The sequence below is a fragment of the Achroia grisella genome, unplaced genomic scaffold, assembly GCF_030625045.1.
Source record: "Achroia grisella isolate CSIRO2021 unplaced genomic scaffold, CSIRO_AGI_Agris_v1 utg779, whole genome shotgun sequence".
Taxonomy (NCBI): domain Eukaryota; kingdom Metazoa; phylum Arthropoda; class Insecta; order Lepidoptera; family Pyralidae; genus Achroia; species Achroia grisella.
In genome coordinates, this window is record NW_026713019.1 from 2,037,347 (window position 1) to 2,062,237 (window position 24,891).

Sequence of the window (24,891 nt, forward strand, 5' to 3'; positions counted from 1 at the left end):
TGATTAGATAAGTATGAGGTCAAGTCTGAGTGGCAAATCCGCTAGGAATCAACCACAATAGTTTCCAGGGAACAACGTGAATCAGATGTCCCATACATTACTACCAATCCCTGTTGGCACATTGCTAGCGATACGGATTGGTAGTAATGTATTTGATTTGTGTGAATATTTATTATTATACACGTAACAACCTTCCCCTATTTGTATCATGTTACCCGCTGACATTTGTAATTTTAAATTTATTTTTTGACTTGTATTACCTACCTATTTTTTTTATAAAAATAAGATACCTAAGTATCTGTTTAATACTTTAGTTTCAAAACAGTTAAAAATGGACTATAATACACAGTGTATTGGAAATAATGGTAATATTCTGATAGAGGTCACATACCTAGTTGCGTCAAAACAAATTTATAGAATTCAATTCTTATAATTCCCACATTTAGTGACGTAAGAACGCTTTTGTAAACAGAGGTGGTCCGAGCGAGCCCACTCGGCACCTGGGTCGGTTTCCTTTAACGCAGATATGACGTACTGCCATATAGATAGCATAGTAATATTTATAAGTGCGAAAAAGGAATTCACATATCAATTCTACATTGGACTCCGGTGAAAACGTGCAAAATATAACCAAAATACAAACTAATATCAATCTTCAAACATGAAGTCGATACTTGTTCTTATTGTTGTTATTAGTATGGCGGTAACAGGAAGAGCAAGACATATCCAACCACATGTGGTATCCAGTTGGGATGATGGTGATTTAAACGTTGCGGTCCCTGAGGATATTGTAGACGCTCTTAATACATCCGCTGTAAGTTTCTTAATAGCTGTATTTAGTTTTAATTTGTACGTTCATTATTTTTATTTTATTTGACATTGGTTTTCTTTCCGTTCTTATCTTATAGAAATCTATCTGCGATAATAAATTATGTTCTGTACTGTGAGACTGTGTTACGATTATTACAGTATTACGGTTCTTTTTAGTAACGACATGGATTCCAATCAATATTAAAACAATAATACTTTTCTTAACTGATGTAAAACGATCTTTATATCTATCTCTATATAAAGATACGTCTATTAAAATATATATTTCAGTTAATTTTTCAGAATTTTCAGGTACTTAAATATTATGTATATATGTGTCAGTAGTAATTATGTAGCTCAATCAATAGAAATATTCGATTGAATTATCAATACTTATCTTTTTGTTTACAGGATGAAGTTAAAAACATCAAACCCACACGATTCGTTCCAATTAACAACGTAATATTCTTCAAGAAGTTTTCTCCTTGCGAGGAAGGATTCGAACGAGACCTATTTGGAATCTGCCGGGAAGTTTGGAACTAAAATTGGAAGTTATACATATATAGTTTTGTAAAATTGTTTATGTGATATTAATTTTAGGTAACTTTCGTTCGTGAATCATGGATAAAGTTTGTAAATAAATTTATTAAGTGCATTATTTTAATTTAAAAATAAATTAATTCAACATATCTAAAATTTTATTTAATAGCACTTCACACCTAATTTTATACCTAAGTAGATTTTCTATCCCTGTCTATTTATTCGACAGTATTTAAAACTATTTTAAGATAAACATAAAAACTGTGCGTTATATAATTTTATTACAAGTACACATTTGTAAGGAAATAAATTATATCACAATTAATTTTATTATAACACATTGATTGACGGTTACACAATATTAAAACAATAATAACATTACAATCTTTACATACATTGGTAACAGACATTTATTTAAAGCGCACGAAATATTTGTCTATGTGACCAGTTATAATTATAACCAGTTATTAAAAAGTGTTTTCTTGGATGTTTATTACATATCAGGTTTTTACTTTTTATCTATAAAGCAAGTAATTAGTAATTTCTTTATTCTTCATCTTTTTCATTTATTTCATTGACCCTTAATGCTTAATTTGTGGTCTGTATTCGTTTTATATTAGAATCTGGAGTAGAGTCATGGTACGTCGATTTTTTATTATAATTTCGTAATTACAATACATTATAGTGTATAAACTTTTTCCAAAAACAAGACGATGTAAATTTTGGAAATATTAATCTAAAGGTTTGTTTATCTACATGAAAAATTTATAATCTAATTTGGACGTATATTTAGGTAAACCATTTCAGTTATAACTCAAAGTAGATTAGACAGATCTGGTTACATGAGAGACGCAGGGGGCAGTGTAATGGCTCCATGTCCTGAGAGTGACGATGGAAGGGTGGCTACCCCTCGGATCCATGCACCGCGCTCACAACAAAATGATTCTACGTTGTTGAGTGCGCGCATGTATATCGTGGTCATGCCGCCTGCAATAATAAAAGAACGCTCATAAAATAATTTTATTAGGATATAATTTCAGGAAATATGTCAAAAAAAGTATAGATAAAGAGATTCAATCTTCAACATATACTTTTGAAATTCCCTGCCTAAAGATTAGTTATTATGATAGCACATATTAATGTCATGCAGATATTGACTTCTTAGTTAATTATGGCGATGAAATAATAATAGGTATTTGTGGATAAACAAAAGTAGCTTGGTTTTAATACTATGTAGCATTAAGTAGAGTCGTAACTTTTAAAAAGTTTATGTAAACAAAATAGATAAGATGTTATACGTTTTATTATTTTTATTTACAAAGAAATCTGATTCATTGATGGTTTTTACAAAATTATTTCTTATTATTTCAATGTAGAGTTTTGATAGGTATGTACTACTTGAAATTTTCTTAAAATCAGTCTAAAATAGAACTTAAGGATTACATAGATAAGCAATTATAGGTACTTTAGATAATTGACAAATCTATTATTACCCCATTAAAGAGAAATCGTCTGAACTAAGCAGTTTTAAGTTTTTTGGGTATGAACCATCGAGGTTTGTGTTATGATAAACAACTAAACCATAGAGCTATCACATACTTAATCAATATAATAGTCAGGAAAAATATAAACACACGTTTATCATTAACAAGAAATCTAGAATCGTTCGATTATGTAAATAAGTATGTTGCAGAGGGCACGTTTAGTTAGTCATCTCTTTTTCTAGCACGCCTTAACGAACGTTTGATTCATAATAACGCAACCTTGTTAAATTCTGATATCACACGTACTCACACATATATTTCTTTCCGGTAAATTTTCCATTGAATTGTGTAATGTATATGTAACGATTCAATAAATATTGAATTTATTTTACCTTATTATTATAACAACAATTTAACGTCCAACTATGGGCGACGTGTCTATTGCCAAAAGATGAGGGTATTGTTAAATAATAATTTGAACTAATCGAGGCGCTATAAGGTTTTTATTCAAAATTTCCTTCCCTTGTGGCTGGTGTCTTTGATATCTAAGTTGGTTTTATGGCAGAAAGGAGTGGTGACATAACAGCATACATGTTTTACAATCTATCATCATACTGAGATCTGGCAGATGATCAGATCTTATTATTTATAAAATAATAGTTACTATCAAAGAGTTAAAGTTATTCTATTAATTTTATGTCAAAAGGAAGCGATATCAAGAGAATGCATTGTGCAAAATAAGCGAATAATAGTTGCATATTTAAAAATTATTTCCAGGACAAGAATAAACTACCTATATTATAATTTAATTTACTCTTAGTTTGCAAAATGGAAGTAACTTTATTAGTGTTAAAGTTTAGGGTCTTAGTATAGTTCTCCTATGAATAAAACAGAAACGCCATAATCGATTTGCCATTTTCGAGACAAAGGTAACATAACAAAAAAAGTAGTAAGTTTTTATACATAAAAACCCATTACTGCTAAATGCTAATATAGATCATGGATTTTCTTTTGATTTACACCTATTACGAGAGTATGTGAGTGAATAATAAATATAACAATTTCACCAAGTATTATGAGCTGGGTGCCGAGATATGCTAGTGCGTGGCCATGACGTGGTATGGACATCTCAGTCGCAGGTATCCACGCGCGGTCTTTCCAGTCCCATACGTCAATGGCACCTACACTGCTTGCCGTTTTGTCCTACAAAATAAATAAGAGAAGATCCGGCAATGCATCCACGAAGTATTTGTTATTGCCCATTCTCGTGGGAATTTCCAAGTTGCATAGTTTGTCGATGTCTGTGTTATTCAAAGAAATATTGTACAATACTTAAAACTATTTTTAATACTGGATTTTTTCAATATCAAACTCTAAGAAATCAGCACAGTACCTATATGTGATTTATATCATAAATTTTATGTCATTATGATTTGCGGCTTCAGCAGTGTGATCTTCTTTTGTTTTTGGTAGTCAAAAATTTATTTTACATGAATGAACTTGAATGAACACAATCTCGTTTTTAAATATTAGGCTGAGACAACTACAAATATGTTTTGCACTCTATAACACTGAGAACTAGAGATGTTCAAATTACATAAAAAACAGTTATCATTAAATAGTTATTCTATTATTTTATTTGGTACGTTTATTCAACTTAAGAAATATTATCTCAGTTCTTCCCACTGACTGTTACATGGTAAAAGAAAATAAATTATATTTTAATCGTGTAACATAATGAACCTTATCAGACTTCTTTCCGGCACCGCCGACAATATAAAGTTTATCGTTCATGGTGAACAACGTAGCAAAACATCGTGGAAAGCGCAAATTGTGAATTTCAGTCCATCTGAAATCATACTGAAATGTCATTGATTTAAGGTTTGAATATATTATTTATTGTTATATAATTTACACCATAACAAATTATATCAGTTCTAGAATTTATTATTGGATTGTTATTTACTACTCCTCATAAAAGGTGGACTTATCGGAATACTTAAGGCCCTACCTTAATGTTAAGTTCAATTTAGAGTTATCCTTATCTTGAACAAATGTATTAAGTTTTTGACATGTTTATCAAATATTTAAGGTAATAACACGAAATATTATGATCAGATAGACTGATTATTTGAAGAAAGAGTTTAAATATTTCAATATTGGCCTGTCATAGGCGATACATGTAATAATTGTGACTATTGATAATTCTTTCTGCTGATAACACTCTCACTACGATCAGTGTCGTAATGCCAAACTTTTTTTACATGTAGTACCTATGTATTACAGATAAATACTGCCGACTCTGTGTTAAGAATCCCATCCCTGAGTCAATTTTAGTCGTGTGACATACAAGTTGTAGCCATTGTAGAAACCATAACATGAGGCATTAAGGCATAACGTCTTCTCATAACAGTACTCTAGAATGACAATAAGTTAACGGTCATGCTCATGATGAGCATGGGACGATAACGTGATGTAGTAGTGCTATTCATGAATATGGGCGATGGTTAACACATACTTGGTAGGCCGTCAGCTTGTATGCCGTTTTATGTACATTAAACACAGAGGACTGTACTCTAAAAATGCGAGATAAAACATCTACTAGATCTAGATATACTCTTAATGTATACTAACTCGTTTGTTTTAGAGTTGTAGCATTCTACAATTTTGCATACTGGTCTCTTCTTCTCGCCTGTCATGCCTCCTGCTACCCAGATGTACTCCCTGTACTTTACAGATGCAATAGCCATTCGGGCTACACTCATTGAACGAACCTCACTCCAAGAGCCCGTTTTAGGGTCAAACCTTTCAACGGATCTAAGAACTCTGCATAAAATGAAATGGAAATTTGATCTTTTAGATAGTATTGTAAATTTATAATGAAGATACATTCCACATTCCACAATATGAAAATATCTTTTTGTTAAAAACAGAACTAATTAATGGGCAAAACATTAGTGCTTTACGAAAGTAAATGCTATCGATTTGCTAAAAGAATAATCAAAATCTACTCAGAATTAGCGAAATTAAAGTACAAAACAAAATAAATAAGTAAAAACGCAGATAAAATGAGAACACCTGTTTGCAAGTCAATTGAATTTTTTTTTTCAAATACAAAGATAGTTTATAATAAAGAATCAATAGCAATAAATAAATGTATAGCAAGTAAGTATGTAAAATTAAAACATAATGTAATGGAAATTAAAATTATTACATTGCATTAACAGCAAGTTGTCACCACGATTTCTGATGTGTTAGCATTAAGCATTATTTTACTATACTTGTGCACTTTGTTTTGGAAATCAGGTCAAAGTCATTTAATGTACTACACGAACAAGTTACAGTTATTTTTAAATATAGTTATTTCATAATTATAAAAGTAAGACTACTAATGCATACAAAATGACGATTGAAATAGAGACTGTCAATTTAATCGTAGGTACTCTCTCGTAACTCGTACTCGTAATCGTCTTTAGATATGCACTTCATTTTCTATTTTCAGCTTTCCATTAATTTTAGACATGAGTACGAAAAGAAAAGACATGAGTACGAAAAGTCTCACACATGCTAATGGTAGCGGAATTGAACAAAATAATATAAATCTATTAGGTAATGTAAAGAAATGACAACCCCTGGGTACCAAGGTTATTACATGACAACGTTACCTATATCCGTGAATCGATGTGGTCAATCAAGTGGAAAGTCAGTTCTTTTTGTTTCTTTGAAGTTTAACATATTACCTGCCCTTCTTGTCCTGTCCTCCTATAGCATACAACGCCATACGATGTACAACAAGTCCGAAATTCTTTCTTGGTATGGCGAGACCAGATTCACTGTACCACGACCGGGTGACTGGTTCGAAACTCCATACTGTGGATACTACGACAGATTTGCCACGGATGTCGTCATCACGGGGATCGGCGCCTCCTGGTGGCAGGTAACCAGTCTCATATTGAGGTACCATTTCATGAATATTTTATATATTTGATTCATTCAACCCTTGGGTAGATACAAATCAAATATACACCTACTACTAACTACTACGAATATTATAAATTTGAAAATGTATCAGTCTCTCTGCCTGATGGTTATCTTTTCACGGATACAATGAGGGATGAAAGTTTCAAAGTATAGGAAATTTTTCTAAATAGTAGAATCCTCAAGAATAGAACTTGGGATCCTAATTATGTTAAATTAAATTAAGTTATATAAGACAATATACATATAAATCTCATAAAATGTATATAATATTGTAAGAGAGAATAATGTTAGAAGTCTTAATAAAATAATAACATCTTAATATATGTAGATTATATAAAACTCATTTTTACTGTGAAGTGTGAAGTATATATACTTTAGAAAATGTGCTTCGATTTTTGATGCTAAAAAATGTGACGATGAATATATAATAATAGTAGCTAAAATTAATCATTTTGTAATTTAGGTACACAGATTGGTAATCTACATCAGACAATAGACTGTATCTATTTACAATATAAATATTACATTAAATATATGTAATATATTCTTTATCTTACATTAAAACAGTTGTAATGAATTTATTATCAATCCAACTAATCAAAGAATTATCACTGATCAGATAAAAGGACCTTTGACAATCATTTATGTTTTTTTAATGATACATACTTACCTGCAGCAAGAGTAGCATTCTCATTAGATAAGCAAAGAGAATGGTTGTTGATGTGGTTGACATGTGGCTGATGGTTAGGTACTTAAATGATATTTTAACTTTAAACTAACAACTTTAAAACTTTATTTTCGGATATAATATACATACAAAATTGGGGGAAAGGGGATTGTTAATAATTTGGACTAATAGCTCCATTGCTAGCAATATACCATTTCATGTTGCCTTCCATGTGGTTCCCCCTGGAAACCATCCTGATAAATTCAGGGTGAATTTAAAATGATGGACAAACTGACCTGACCTCATTTTCATCTTATCACACTCCACTAGTGCCATGCCAGCATAAACCAAAACGAAAAAGCTATAAATTACTGGAGTTCATTCTGCTAGTGAAAACAATATAGACACATCATAGTCGCAATTCACATAAAATATTATTTACCAACGAGGTAAACTCTGCCACGTAAAAACGCTATCGAATGGTGATGTCTCGGCTCCGGTAGATCACCGACATAGTCCCACACATTCATCACGGGATCGTACCTGAACATACAATTTATTTAACATTTTAATCTTTCTTTACAAATAAAGTACTATGCCGACGAAACATAGAGCTCTTGTTTTGAAACAATAAAGTCTGTGCAATATTTGACTGTTCTAGAAATATCCTTTTTATACAGATGTTTTATTTAATTATTTGATGGCCTCGATGGTATAGAGGATCATCATCCTCGATACCATCGATAATAAGGAGATCAGATGAGATCTTCTTATTATCGATGGTTCCAGGTTCAGTTTCATACAAGATACAAAAAATTGTATTCATTTGAATTGACTGGAATTATTATTATTTGCATAGTGAGCAATTACTTATATGTAACTTGAATCCACTAAGTATATACTTCATTAAATGATTTAACATTAACAATAGAAAATTAACATTATTACAAAAATATGCGCCAAAATACTATGAGGTAATTAAAGGCATACATTTTAACTTCAAGTTATACTACCTGTAAATGTTCTTTCCGGTATTACGTCCAGTTCCGTACGGATTGTGAGGATCAATACCACCAAAAACTAAAACTGTTTCCCTATCCCAATTAAATAGTGATCCTTCGGTAATGTAGTTCTTGTTAGATGGTCCAAGAATAGATGTTGACAGTTTGTTCCTATTAAAATATATTAATATTTTAGTAATTAAATGGTCAGGTTGAACTTCATATACATATTTTTTTTTAATTAATAAGTTGCAAATATAGTAACGTTTTGAATGAATATTATTATTAATAACTACGTCTTAATATTATAAACTCGAAAGTCTATGCGTCTGTTTATTTCTTATACACGATTTAACGGTTGAACGGCTCTTAATGAAATTTAACACCTTGATTACGAAGATGTACATACGCTATCTTTTGTCTATAAAATGCAATAGAAGTCGCGAGTATAAACTATAAAGAAAAACTTACATGTTAACTCTAGCAAGTGATTGCTTTGACTGGTTAAAGAGTGATAACTGTGGACTCTGAAAATTATTTTGGGACATAGGTGTAGGTGGTTTAGATGTTGTTTCGGGCCGTTGTCCATTAGCAGTGGTCTGGGAACGAGCCGTAGGAGACGATGGAATTATTGAATTCCTGGATAAATTATAAAACATGGTTGATTGTCCATTCCAGATGTATCACTTTTTTTTATATACTACGATGGTAGCAAACAAGCATACGGTTTATCTGATGGTAAATGGTTACAGTAGCCTACCAGACACTAAGTAAGTCCCTTAAGAAACCATAATATACCCTTCTTGAAAAACCTCAAGCTGTAGTCTTTTAATAAAACCTCGGCAGGTAGTTCATTACACAATCTAAGTGTACACGTGTCACTACCACGTAGACATAGAGATACATGTTATATTCTATTTCCACACGGATATTATTTAGGTATAATAGTCTAAAATAATATATATTTATATTGTGCGACGAGTAACTTATAAGTACAAGTATACAAGCAAATACAAAAATTTACCTTAAGTATATTTAGAGCAATTAAACTAAACGACAAAAAGTGACTACAAATATAAAAATGCATGCTTGTACGTTTAGTGTAATGTTAGGAGACTATCGCAGTAGCATTTTCATAATTCAATAAAATAATAATATATATATGTTTTATGGCCCTTTTTTAAAAGAGCCTAAAATCTTCTTTTAATATCGGCAATTTATATAAATTGCCCATAACAAAAGAGTCATCAAAATCTAATTTCTCTTTTTTTTTTGCTTTTAACAGTTTATGTACAACAGTAACAACCTTCTAGAACTAGATAAGGCTGCCGTAGCTGCTGCTAAATAGCTGGCCGCCACACTATGTCTTTTCTCGCCTTGTTTTGAGCTAGAGAACTGATTCTGTAACATAATGGTCATAATTATAATATACGTACTGTAAATAATAATAATGTGAACACCGTCGACGGTGTTCAAGATTGCAGTATAAAATACACAGGCGCCTAATGAAAGTTTGAAGTCATGTTTGACGATTGAGATATACAATATACATATCGTATTCACAGTTACTGATATATATTAAAAATATTGTATACTTGTCTATTTTATAATAGACAAGTAATTTGTCTATGGTAAAAATAAAAGATATCTATGGAAGAACCAGTAAATAGAGAATTTTGTAAAACAATTAAAAAATGGTGTGTTTTTTTTAGAAATATAAAAGGCTATTTGATTTTGAAATTGTATTTTATTCACAAGGTGTCACGGACGGCCCGGACACTACAAAAATGGCGACGAGAACAAATACCTCGCAAATCAAGTATTTTGAAGAAGGAGATGATATTGACTGTTTTTTAGAACGAATGGACCAATACATGGTGGCATATGCAGTGGAACAAACGAAGCAAGTTTCAGTATTGCTCATGTCTTTGGATGAAAAGACATACAAAACGTTAAAAAGTATTTTTCACCCTACGCTACCAAAAGAAAAAGCCTATAAAGAGCTATGCGAAGCTCTCAAATTACGCTTTAGACAAAGAGTTTCTTATTATAGAACTAGAACACTATTCGACAAAATATCAAAAAACGACAACGAAAACATTTCGACGTGGTACACAAGGGTAAGAGAAATGGCAGCTGATTGTGATTTCGGCAAAACATTTGAAGACAGAGTCAAGGACAAATTTGTTACAGGTATTAGATTTGGTCCAATTTTTGAAAGATTATGTGAGGAATCCACGACACGGAATGTGTCAGAATTATTAGAAATTGCTTTAGCCAAAGAGTCAGTGTTACAAGAGAGGCAAAAGAGTTTTGTAAACAAGGTGCAAGTAGTCAAGAAACCTCAATATTCTAAAATTTCAAAATATGATCCAGATAAAGCTAAGGACTCATCTAAGGAAACTATTTTAAAATGCATTCACTGTGGAAAGTCAAATCACTCTTTTGCAAGATGCAAATATAAGACCTATAAATGTAAATTGTGTGGGAAGATAGGGCATTTAGCAGCAATATGTAAAAGCAAGACTACTCACACTGCGCACACAGTGGAAATGCAAGATAAAGAAGAGGAGAATGGTTCGGTTAGCATTTTTACTATGGAGATGGACACGGTGCCACAATTAAATTATATTTCTCCATACAGCATTGAGTGTATAATCGGCTCAAAAGCAGTTAAGATGGAACTGGACACAGGTGCGGCTGTCTCTTGTATTCCGGATAGTGTTTACAACAGGTGCTTTACAAACTTTCAATGTCAAGCTGTCAACTGTGAGTTGAAGACATATAATGGTGAAGTAGTTAAACCTATAGGTAAGATTTTTGTGCCATTAAAATATAATAACAAAACATTGAATTGTGAATTACTAGTTGTAAAAAATGGTAGTAAATGTTTATTTGGAAGGGATTTAATTGAAAAATTTAAATTAAATATTAAAAATTGTATTCCATTAAATATTGTTGAAAATGTGAAGTTGAGTAACTTAGATTATGTATTGCAAAAATATTATGAGGTTTTCAAACCAGGCTTAGGTAAAATTGAAGCATAAATAATTAAATTAGAATTATTAGATGAAAAGGTTAAACCAGTATTTCACAAACCTAGGCCCATTCCATATGCTTACAAGGACAAAATAGATGAGGAGTTATTGAAATTAGAAAAGGAGGGTGTTATTACAAAATTTGAAAATTTCAGATGGGGAACACCGTTAGTTCCTGTTATGAAAGAAAATGGTCAATTAAGAGTTTGTGCGAATTATAAAATAACAATAAATAAATATTTAAAAGATGTTAACCATCCTCTACCTCGTATTGAGGACATTTTTGCAGCTTTACAGGGGGGTGATAAATTCTCTAAGTTAGATTTACGCAATGCATTCAATCATTTGATATGTGATAATGAGACAGGAAACCTTCTGGCATGGTCTACACCCAGGGGTATTTACAGATTGAATAGGCTACCATATGGCACTAAGCCTGCCAGTGCGATTTTTCAGGCAAAATTGGAAAAAGTTTTGTTAGGCGCAAAAGGAGTTATAAATTTTATTGATGATACTATAGTTACAGGGGCAAATGATGAGGAACATTTGCAAAATTTAGAAGAAGTTTTAAGACGATTTCAAAAGGTTGGTATTCGATTGAACAAATCAAAATGCTTATTTTTTGAGAAAGAGGTCAAGTATTTAGGCCACATAATTTCAAAAGAGGGTTTAAGGAAGGATAATTCTAAATTAAATGGCATAATTTATGCACCACCACCAAGTACTGTCACAGAAGTCCGTGCTTGGATTGGTATAGTCAATTATTATTCAAAATTTATTCCGCATTTGTCAGTTAAATTGAAACCACTGTATAAGCTTTTGCAAAAAGATGCCAAATTTATATGGTCTAAGGATTGTGATGACAGTTTTAAATTAATTAAAAAGGAGATTGTTTCAGAAAATATTTTAGTTCATTTTAATAGAAAATTACCTTTGAAATTGTCTTGTGATGCTTCACAAAATGGCATAGGAGCGGTGCTTAGCCATGTCATGCCAGATGGTTCTAATAGGCCAATAAGTTTCATTTCTAGGGTTTATAAGCCAGCAGAAAATAATTATTCAATGATTCACAAGGAGGCTTTAGCCATTTATTGGGCAGTAAAAACATTTTATCAATATCTGGTAGGTACACAATTTGAACTACAATCAGATCACTAACCTTTGTTAGCACTGTTTGGGGAAAACAAAAGTTTGCCTCAAATGGCTGCTGGCAGACTACAACGATGGTCTCTATACTTAGCTAATTTTGATTATATTTTTAAACATATTAAAGGCTCTGAAAATGTAATGGCTGATTGTATGTCCAGATTGCTTGTTAGTTCTTTTAGTGAAAATGAAATAAATTTAAAATAGTGTGATTACATTAATTTTGTAGAACAACAAAATGTTATTGACTTAAATATGGTTAGATCAGAGACCAGAAAAGATCCAATATTAAGTTCTGTTTTTAATATGATAAGATACGGATTCCCAAAGAAAGTAATAAATGAATATATTAAACCATATTTCCAAAGAAAGGATGAATTATACCTAGATCAAAATATAATTATGTGGGGTTATAGGGTAGTTGTCCCTGATAAATTAAGATCAAGTTTACTTAAGGAGTTACATTCAACTCATGAAGGCATAGTTAAAATGAAAACCAAGGCCAGATCTTACTTTTGGTGGCCGGGACTAGATAGTTGTATTGAAAATGTAGTTAAAACATGTGATATTTGTTTGTTAGCTCGACCAGAACCACCAAAGTCAAATGTCATTTCATGGCCAAGTTGTAGCTATCCCTATGAAAGAGTTCATGCAGATTTTCTTGGGCCTATTGATGGCAAAATAATATTAATTATCATTGATTCTTATACAAAATGGCCAGAAACATTTATAATGAAAAATTTAGAAGCTAGATTAACAGTTGAAAAATTCAGAGAATGTTTTAGTAGGCAAACTTTTGTAGTAAGGAATTTTCAGAATTCTTATATAAAAATGGAGTAAGACACCAAACATCTCCTCCATTTCATCCTGCTACAAATGGTCTTGCCGAAAACGCTGTAAGAAGTTTTAAGTCAGGATTGCTAAAGACACTGAAAGAAAAAAATAATGTAACTTTTGAAACATTAATGAATCGATATTTATTTCACTATAGAAACTCTATACATAGTACTACAGGCAGTGCTCCAGCAACATTAATGTTTCAAAGGAAATTAAGAACCAGATTTGATTTGTTAAGTAATAAAAATTGTAAAGGGAAAGTTAGTAATATAAATGGTGGAGGAAAAAGAGAAATAACGTTTAAAGAGGGAGACAGAGTTTATTGTCGAGATTATAGACATCCAAATAAGAAAATATTTGTAAAAGCTGTAATTGAGGAAGTCCTTGGAAGAAGAACATATCTTTGCAAAGTAATTAATAAAAATTTAGTTTGGAGGAGACATATAGATCAAATTATAAGTTGTTCTTCCCAGGATCAAGATGATAGTTTAATTAAAAATACTGTAAGTGGTAATGATATAAAGTTGCAGTGATAATTATTATGATCATGAAACAATTCGCAGACAGGTAGAGCTTAAATTTCCTCAAACTGATGAGACTGTGATTGAGGCTCTTCAGTCTGTTGTTCCTAGTAGCCCTCTTGTTAATACAGGTAATGGGGTTACAGTCAGAAGGTCACACAGAGTGGTTAAACAACCCCAGCGATTAAATTTGTAAGGGGGGAGTATTGATATATATTAAAAATATTGTATACTTGTCTATTTTATAATAGACAAGTAATTTGTCTATGGTAAAAATAAAAGATATCTATGGCAGAACCAGCAAATAGGAATTTTGTAAAACGGTAAAAATGGCGTGTTTTTTTTTAGAAATATAAAAGGCTATTTGATTTTAAAATTGTATTTTATTCACAAGGTGTCACGGACGGCCCGGACACTACAGTTACCATGCCGTTTATGATACCTCTATTATTTTTAATTTCAAATATTATCTTCTCTTTCCCAAGTTAACCTTTTTTAAGGACTGGAAATTCCGTAGATGTTACTAATAAAAAATTATACAGCTAATATGTTATATGTCTTTTATGTGATATTACACTGATTATGGCAGTATTTGGATCTAAACAATTACAATGCATGTAATATACCGACTAATTGATGTAAGCCAGTGCCATATATGTAATCAGACGTTACATTAATATGATTCTGGCATTATATTGATATTACAATCAGCAAATCGAGTACCTACTATTTATATTCGAATGGCAATAATCGATTAATGTCTCTGATTATTCCACCAGGGGTCATTGCTATTGTGAGAATATGTTTTTTTATTTACTTTCTCTGTGACACTCGTATCAACACTAAGCGTGGTACTATCACTTGTTGTAATCAGCTCCTCAGTGGAATCTTTTTCTGGTCTCTCGAATATATGGTTGTGACTTTTATCTTCCTGGAAAGTAAAATAGAATTAAAACTAATTTTATGTTTTGAGCCTATTTATTATAGAATTTATACATGTAGCTCTTTATATATTTTAATTTTACTAGAGATGGACATCTCTCTCTGCTACAATAAGCAAAAAATTTAATACACATAACTTAGACGTACTACTACGTACAATCTGTTAATTATTACTATATTGGATAAAGTTAATATTCATCCAGTTCTATTTTATATTTATTATTTATTTAAACGTTAATGCACAAATACAATATATAAATGTACATATGAACTTAACCTAAGGGCGTTCTCTACCAGTCAACCATAAGGCAAACTGAGAAACTGAGAAACGGCTCATTATAGTTTAGATACATTCCCACATGGTAAGTTTACGTCATAATTTATACTCATAATTCTTATTCATATTCACTGATTTTTATTAAGTCCTTTTTATAAAACCTGGATAATAAAAAAAAAGTTTACAGTGGCTTGGTGTATTGTGCACATATGAATCTGTTGGGTCCGCTCGGTACGTTGTGAATTATGCATCTGTTTTATTTCTTGTCTCCGTTGCTCCTAAAATAATGTTGAATGAGACTAAAAAACAAATTACAAAAAAAAAGAACTTAAGAATAGGTTTGTTTTAAAATTGTAAAGATGTAGGCTGCATATTACTACCTGTGTAGTAATACTATCTAGAAGTAACCTAACTACAATTTTTAAAAAGGTACCTACTATGGACCTAGAATGGGCAATATTTTTTAAACTATTGATTTGTTCATCTGTAAGAAGTGAAAGTACCTCCACTAATTTTTGCTGCTTTTCAATTTCAGGACTCCGTCTACGGCTTGTAAATACGGGCATAACCAATGAAGATTCCATATGTTCCACTGGCGATCGAGCTGGCGATTGAGAGCGGTAGCCTTCAAGGCCCTGTACAGGAGTGACAGGTTTCACTAAATATTTTGACATATTATTATACAAAACTTCAATCAGATAAAGTAATTCCTAATCAAGTAAACATAAAGCTAATGTTGTATTGTTCGATTAGGCAAATATAGTACAAGAATAACGCCTTTTAATTTGATTTAGGCAAAAACTATATTCACACGCAATTTGCTTTGCTTTTGTGACCGTTTTGTAAATTAAAGTATATTAATTTGGCGCTTCTACTTCCATTCCATGTTATATATTTTTTTAAGTATATCCGTTAGTCCAGGATATTGTTTATATGTATATTAACCTATTTTGTATATTTAACTATTTTAATCATGATTGCTTTGTAAATATCTTACAAACGTTCATTTTATAATAAATAATTAGATAGAATAAAAAAAGTCTTGCGCAATGTTTACTCTATTTACTTTTTCTTTCTTATCCTTACATTGATTATATTAAATTTAAACGAGTGTCTGAATTACACTAAAGTGGTCAAATCTGACCTTCACAAAAAAAAAATTGTGTCAAACAATCCGAGAGACGCCGGTAGCAATATGGGCATGTTAAGGATTGCATTGACAGCTGAAAATGCCTCTGACTACCTTCTTCGATAACGGTCGTGATAGTATATTTTTATTGTGTTCAATTTTAACAATACTGTTTCTAAATTAGTGAAATATTTAATAATAATATAAGTTTGTATAATACATATTGTGAAGATTCCCATTTCTGTTTACTTACTTTTCTCCTATTATCAAAGAAGTCACTCATAGTTGGAAATTTTTCTTTATCACTACTAAGCCCTTTCAATGTCGCTGGTAGAGGGAAATCCACGTTGCGTCTCCTCATATCCATTTTATCGTTGTCTATACCTCGTAAACTGCCTAGGTGAGAAAGTATTATACTTTTTGACTAAGCACAAAGTCGCATTACTTAAGTAGAAAAAAAATATTAGATTAGTTTTAGGTAACAACTTAATTTATGGGTTGTAAGACTAGATAATCTTTTATTAGAGTGAGGTTTGGTAGATATAAAGAAGAGTGTTGTGTCTTTCATATTTTATTAGTCACAGTAAATTGTTAAACTAAGTATGCCTTGTATACTTAGTTTAACTAGTTAGACTATATGTTACGTTGTGATGTGTCGGTATACACAGTGCTTTAGTATGGTTTTAAAATAATAAACATGAATTAAAATAAAACGCATCATTCATTATACATAAGTTTCTATAAATATTACAATGATCTCAAAGGTTACAAAGATCAAATTACTTTAAAATCACTAATAATAGGTACCTCATTTTTATTTACATTGCTGTAGAATTGTGTACATCATTACTAATCATTTATTACTTAATAATGAATCTAGTTAATTTTGGTATGTCAATAGAAAACTTTACCTGGCAAGTCATCACTCCTTCTTGGTGGTTGCATCATTGCCATCTGTTGGTACAATTGATCTTTTGGTACCATAAATTGTTCCAAATATTCCAAGAAGTCTTTATACGTTACATGATTCTGTGATGGAATGAATGTAAACATATTAACATCATTAGCTATAATGTGCGCAATATTTACAGACAGACTAAAATTTTTTCCTTATTTAAAGTACACACTAATACTTAGTTGTTCACGTAATATCAATGTCTAATTTGTTTGCACTAAGTATATTGGAAATTACATTGTTCGTTAATATTGCAAAGAACAAACTTCCTTGCATTATGCATCATGTGTTTAATCATGTCGCGCGTAGTATAAATAAATGGATATAAATAAGTCCTATAACTGTACGTACCTTCTCTTCCCCCATCCAGTTTCTCTCAGCAGGCTCACTTAGACCAAGAACATCTATCCAGTGATAGTAATTCTTTGAGTTGTTCCCGTACCAATATTTAATTATTACGTATCTGTTAAATATATAAATGCATCAAAATATAATTCGATATCATTACCTATGTTTAATTCATTTAGTATTTATTGATTTTGCGTTGTCACCGTTATGATAACCTCGATTTGTTTGATTGCAGATGTTTTCTGGGTATAAATATATGATGATTGCATACCTTGAGCATGGGGCCACTATTAAGTGCTAAGATAAGTTGTCTACATGTCGTATGTACCAGTGTAGTGTAGGGACCAGTTCGTGTTGATACTACTGTAGAGCAGGCAGAAAAACAGAGGTTCTTCTTTTAAGAATTATAATGAATTTAAGATAATTAAACAAACAGATTCAGTAAGTGTTGTGAGACTGAAATGACCAACTAAAAATGCCTTTGGTATGCTAAATTTGACTCACGCTAGGCCATCGTCTACCATCTGTTGTACTTCAGGTTTGTTGACGATTTCGAGTATTTCAGCGTTGTCTGGGTTGCGCTTGATATCAACTAGCTGCCATGGCGAGATCAGCCCAAACCGTACACAACGCATCATTTCGACAGCGTACCGATGGCGTGATGGCCAATTCGCGTACAACCATCGCACACCCGCCATTAACACTTCTATTTCACTGTTCAAGATATTATAGATTATGGTTATGGCTTGCGCAAAGTTAAAAAAAAAACATCTATTTGTGAAGGTTAGGTTTAACGAGGGAAATTTGCGTAGTGGCTGAGTTCCATTCTTAAATTTGTAGTAGGAAAATTAATAGAAAAAAAAAGTATTTAGCTAACAACACTTTATAAAGTGGAGGCGAATCATACCTAAATAAATTTACAACTTAAAAAAATGGGGTCTCCTTGACTAGTTTCCCGTAGACCACAGTGGCAATTTAAAGATTCACTGGTACAGGAAATAAATTTTCTGTTGCATTTGAACAATTTAATGCAAATTATGTACAGTAAATACAAATGTCCTATTATTATCTTATTTTCTTTCGTCATTATGTATGAAACTTGAAATTAGTGTAATAAAATATTTTAATTTTTATCAATAATATCGATTCAATACTATCACTCAGACTAACCTTTATAATAATAAAGGTGAGATATTTAATTGTATTTCTAATGAATAGACGAAAAAAAACACTAAACCGACTAAAAATAACATTTTTGCCAATTATATGCATTGTATTTAAAAAAAAAAGATGATGCTGTAATATTGCAGTCATGAGAAATCGCAGCGGATCACTAGTAAGTTTAAATTAATTCCTGGAAATAATTACCTTGTAATACAAATGTAATTAGACTTAAGAAGTGTCATAACTTCTTCAGCATCTAGTTCGAGAAAATCTATAGACGCGACGAGAGGCAAAAAGAATTTCATCACACGAGGTATCTGAAAAAGTTCCGATTGGACTTTAGTTTTTATTTTTTTTCACCAGAATAATGTAGATATGTACTTTAGGTAGAAAAGAACTAACCATTAACTCCATAACGGGTGTCATGCCCTTTGTCCTTGCTTCTATAAATAAAGCAAATGCAGTATCTTCAGCGAAAAGATTTTCATTAACTATAAATGACCAGCATTGCTCTTCTAAATCTGTAATAGACGTTAAAAAATTGAATTATTATTATTATTATTTTGTCTTTATATTCGCCAAATCTGAACTGATTTTGATAATAATTTATAATCGATAGGATTTGCTCGTGTTGCCTTATAGTAAATAATTAAAATGTAAATTTTTAATTCATACCTTTTATAGAAAGAAATTGCGCTGCACAAAATAAGTCTAATATATTATCTCTCTTCAATAACTTATTACTCTCTGGGCCACTGAAAATCATCCAATCGTAGATAGCTTGAAACGCTTCCGGGGTAACACTGGTCTGTTGGTCAAATATTGATAAAAAATGAATCTCGTTATTTTATTGTTATTACTCGACAAATTTTATATTTAGTATTATGACTCATGATTTTATGCTATTTACCTCTGTGCAAATATTTATACAATACAATAGCATTTGTTTTAGTTTTAAAAGAGCGTCATACAACCAAGTTTCATGTCCATTTTTCTTAGTTGAATCTGTTTTCTAATTGTGTTAAAAAAAAACAAAAATAATGCCTAATATTAAGTTTATTTGAATAAACCTATTTACAGACATAATAATACTAGTCGGTAATATAGATATACTAACTTATCTTTACTAATAACCTGTCCATGTCATGTACAGTTGTGCAACAGTAGCAATTATTTTACAAATTAAATATCTATTGATAAATATATAAAGCAAATAATATTGAGATATGATTACAATCTAGATAACTTTGTACATGACAATATTTTTTAATTACATGTTATTTTTATAAACTTATATGTTTTATAATTCGAACGACACTTAAGATACTTGATTTTTATTAGCAGACACAATTGTATGATGATAATTATTCGTGATGAATTAATTAATCACAATGGGCTAATTGACGACTTCATTCTCATACTATCATATTCCACTGGTATCCCGACAACATATTCCATTAGAGCAGGCGGTAGCACCATTCCGTCATCACCCATAAAAAATGTCTCTATTCACTAATGAGAATCAGTGTCGCAAAGCTAAAGAAATATCTAATGATTCTTAGTATAGGTAGGTATTAGTAATTAAAGAGTATGATATGTCTATCAATCTATTGCTTCAATATTGTTATAGATAAGTAGATACCTAGTTATAAACAATCTTAATTTCTTAGTTTAACAGACTTAAAACCAACAACAATGATATGCGTACTAACTATTGGTAATTCTATCTCACTATGACGATTCATGTCGAAGAAACCAGAATATATCTGAAGTACTATGTGATGACAATGTATTTCCTCATCGCCGATATGAACAATCATGTCTGTGTTTCTGCAAGTGATAAAATGACGATAAAAGGGAAAAGTTAATATTGCATTTAATCGCTATTTTCTATTTCAGCTACGGCTAAGTACTAGTACAACCACTTCCACTTAACTGGTTGTATTATTATCTATTACAATACTAATATATAAACGGCGATTTTATCCACATGATTTGAAATGTCTCTCATGCATATAATATTATTTATTATTTAGATCTTTAAACGTAAATGAGTAACAACCAAACACTTTTATTTTTTACTATGGTTCACATCGCATCGGTACATTGCAAGTACGTGTAGAAATAGGTAAAGGTAGGGCCTCCGAAGTAATATAATGATCTTTTAGGGACAACCTAACTACGTCATTTCTTAAATTAAATGACTTACATTATCACGAGACAATAGGGTGAAATTAAATTATATTTTAATACAACCTACATATAATAAACATAAGTAGAAATACTACATACTGAGGTACAGTTTTCTATTTTATGAAGTCGCGTATAACTTAAAGCTTTATATTAATTGACACATTGATGGCTATTTAACTTATCACGAAAAAAATTCTGCATATGGTTTACAATCTACTAAGAAGATATCTCTCAAAACTCCACGTGAACGGAACTAAATTGTTTCACGCGGGTAAATACCTACACCGGGAATAGATTGTTTATAATATTAAGATTAAAGTTGAATATCATACACGTGATTGTGTATCCTACGATAGAATTCTTGGAACAAATCTTGTTTTTTGGGCAGCTGTATACGCATCCAATCTATTGATTCAGGAACCGCGTACCCCAGACTGCCCAATTTTTTACCCTTTTTCTGTGTCGTTTCTTTATCTTGAGATTTATGTCTGATGTTCCGTTCAAATGAAGTATTATTTATTTGTAGGTTTGCATTCACAGTCTCTCTGGGTCCATATTGCAATTGAGGTTCGGAATCAATTTCGTTATCCTATATAAAATATATTAACTTAATAGATGTAATTAATTAATTGCAGTGTTTAATGATTATTATTTATGTTTATAATTAATAATGATTCGTTAAATTTCCATCAAGAAATTAAGTACTAAGTTCAATATACATGGAAAAAACTATTGAATCGAATATTGCATTTTGATTATCAAAACTTATCTGTTGGTTTGTTATATTAGTGATATAAATAAATATTTAATCATAGTAGATATTTTTTTTTAATTTTAAGATTATAGAAATTTGTACGTATGTGATATATATTTATTGATGATATACTAACAAAAGTTTGTATATTATTTTGAATATTGTTAGTTGTTTTCCCTTCAAACTTTACTTTGACTTTTGCTTGTGTAGGATCTGCCAAAAGAACACCGACAGTCGAAGACTGAAATACAACCTAAAAAATTTACATATATATATATATATATTTGATTTTGAGTTTATTGGATGTTTTATCTATTAAAATATGAAATTGTTTTTTACCTGGTTAGACTCAACTTTTAAATTACCACTTGGCGTAGATTTGAATGGAAATGCGGCAATTTTTTGACAATTAATTTGGTCGGTACTGCACATGCTAAAATCCATAATTTTATTTTTAGATAAATACAATTTGTTTAGACAAATACCACTCTAGTGTGAAAACAAAATGTTATTAATGTGCAGTCTATATGATTCAACTTTCCTAAAAATATATTTTTCCTGCCTTATTTCATGGAATCTATGTGATATCTACCCACGTTAGCTTTTTATAATATATTTATACCAAAATATATCAAATATACAATACATATTTTTTTTAACAATTAATTATGTACTTATTATGATAGTAGTAAATTGTAGTAATGCACGTATAAAATTAATTACATCTTTTACTATCGAGGTGTAAATTGTTATTGATTTAAATGCTTTTGATACCTTGAATTGTCGGCACCAGAGGAAAAATTAACGTCTGTGCTATCTCCTTCTTTTTGAATATTGTGGATGTAGTCAGCAGCAAATTTAGACGCATATGTTTCAGGTGACATCACGTTTTTTCTCTTTGTTTTCCTATTATTTAGTAGGATTTTATAAAATTGAAAATTGTACAAGGATTACATTTTTTATATAATTGATATGACGAACAAGCTGACAGCACATCCCCTATGTATATTTATAGTGCTACAGACATCACGTTTTCAAGTTCTACCACTTCATAAGAAACTACACTCTTGTAATTACACTGCCTAATCACACCCTACAATTTACAACAAACTACTTGGCGGCTGAAATAGGTAAATAAGTACCAATGCGCAAAGAATTTTTATTATTTGACTATACCATTTAAATTTTAAGAATTTCGTGATTTTTAAGAATGTTTGGTATTTGGATTAAAATACTTACTTCCCTTTTAAGTTCCAAGACATGTATGGCTTATTAGTCAGAGGTGTAGTGCAATGTTTGTTAACTGTGTCTCCAAAACTACCACATATAGAGTTTTTTACTAATTCTTTGGACAGAATATTACTGGTACGCTTGAAAAAGTCTAATGCTGGAAGTAATATTTATTGCATCATTATATGTATGGGAGATAAATTATATTGATCTCTTACCTACCTTACTTACCTATATATTTAAATATAATAATGAATTAAAGATAAAGTGTTGATTATTGAAATGTACCGTTAGGTTAATCTAAAGTATGATTGTTTTTCCGCTTTCTCTCTGATTCCCATGATAGTCGCAATATAGTGAATAAACTAAAAAAGCATCTGTACCTTTAATTGTTACCTTTAATTTATTAAATGACACTACTGAAAAACAGGACGGAGGTAACACGTACATGTAAATAAAGAATACACCTATACAACAATCAAATATACAGTTTTTTTACATTTGCAACTGAGTAAGGGATAAAGACATAAACAATACCTACTATGGTGAACATTATTATATGACAAAAAAAAGTTAAATAAGGAACCAAATGACATTTACGACGTGCAACAAAAAAATCTAATAAAAAATACTAACAAAGCAATTACTCACTGATATCGCTAGTCTTTGTTGTCAATTCAGTTAAAGAGCTGCTTCTATACAATTTAGGCTTAATAGTTATACAGTAATGTTCGAATATTTTTCCAAATCGCCTAAATTTTCTCTTGGGTAGTTCAGTGTTACTGTAACAAGTAATGCATTCTTAATTAGCATCTGTCCCGGCCTCGCGCTGATGTTCAATAATTTCAACAAAATTAGGTAATATACATAAAAACCTTTCTTAGAATTACTCTATTGATCGATTCGTTCAGTAGTTTGTGAGATTATCGCGAATATACATCTAGTCGGAGCTTTATTTTACAATGTATACAGATTGTACGGTCACCGTACAAATGACAGAGATACAAAACAGACAGATAGATATCACACTACAATACATACCATATTACATTACAGTTGAGTGTGTTGACTTGCTCTTTAACCACATGATTAAAAATAACGCTTTAAACGAAGACGATGTTATTCACTGTTACTGATGAAAATATATCCAAGAGCCTGTTATTCGGTGAGATGTCATTTATTTATCTGGGTAATTTATAAGTTAATAAATACGTTAAGATTTTAATATATAATTGAGGTCTCCTAAATACTTACTTTGGATGGTTGCAAATAAATGTATTATTTCTATCATTTGATATTACTTCAGTATTTACCTGTCAAAAAATAGAAGTCTTTAAAATATTATCCTGTATTCTAACTATATTATTTTTTATAAGTTCTCGTGGCAATGTATAAGGTATGGTAGACCACAAAAATAAAGAACTTAACTATATATAATTAATAAAGTGTAAGAACTTAAAAACAAGGCGAAATTTTAAAAAACAAGTAACGCTACTATATTTGATTTTACTATATCATCAACTGTATTGTATTATTTTCAAGGCATACTATTGTTCCCCTACATTGTAGCACGAGTTTGTAGTGCTCAATATTGTACTGTAACTGTAACAACGACCAATGTCGTAGGAGTTTGTTGGGTAAATGCCTACGTTATCTTAATCACAATTGCCATCCCAGAACAGAGAAGTAAGTTACTCCATTTTGTGGTCCCATGAAATACTACCTTTTCTAAACTTAGGCTCTTTTGCATTTCAAACTTGTTGAAATAATAATATAGAAACATAAACCATATTGCACAGATTAATGTATTTATTGTAAATAGAAAAGCCCAAAACTGTTTAATAATTTTTGGCAGATAATGTTTATGTCTTTTT

General features: G+C 30.8%; 1 protein-coding gene across 1 annotated transcript; it reads right to left on the bottom strand.

Moving 5' to 3' along the window:
* Positions 1–1,759: 1,759 nt before the first annotated feature.
* On the bottom strand, positions 1,760–24,767 carry LOC131850828 (uncharacterized). Its single transcript, XM_059201192.1, has 28 exons — positions 24,741–24,767; positions 24,272–24,330; positions 23,669–23,799; positions 23,027–23,174; positions 22,562–22,693; positions 22,127–22,220; positions 21,924–22,040; positions 21,366–21,622; positions 20,553–20,670; positions 19,516–19,648; positions 19,243–19,361; positions 19,045–19,157; positions 18,181–18,390; positions 17,680–17,791; positions 17,285–17,402; positions 16,627–16,769; positions 15,748–15,879; positions 15,430–15,522; positions 14,843–14,956; positions 9,790–9,884; positions 8,955–9,122; positions 8,496–8,654; positions 7,925–8,025; positions 6,575–6,761; positions 5,469–5,660; positions 4,578–4,683; positions 3,902–4,037; positions 1,760–2,337 (listed from the first exon to the last, which is right to left on the bottom strand). The coding sequence occupies exons 1-28, from the start codon at positions 24,765–24,767 to the stop codon at positions 2,189–2,191; spliced, it is 3,663 nt and encodes a 1,220-aa protein (XP_059057175.1). The 3' UTR covers positions 1,760–2,188.
* Between the last annotated feature and the right edge of the window lie 124 nt (positions 24,768–24,891).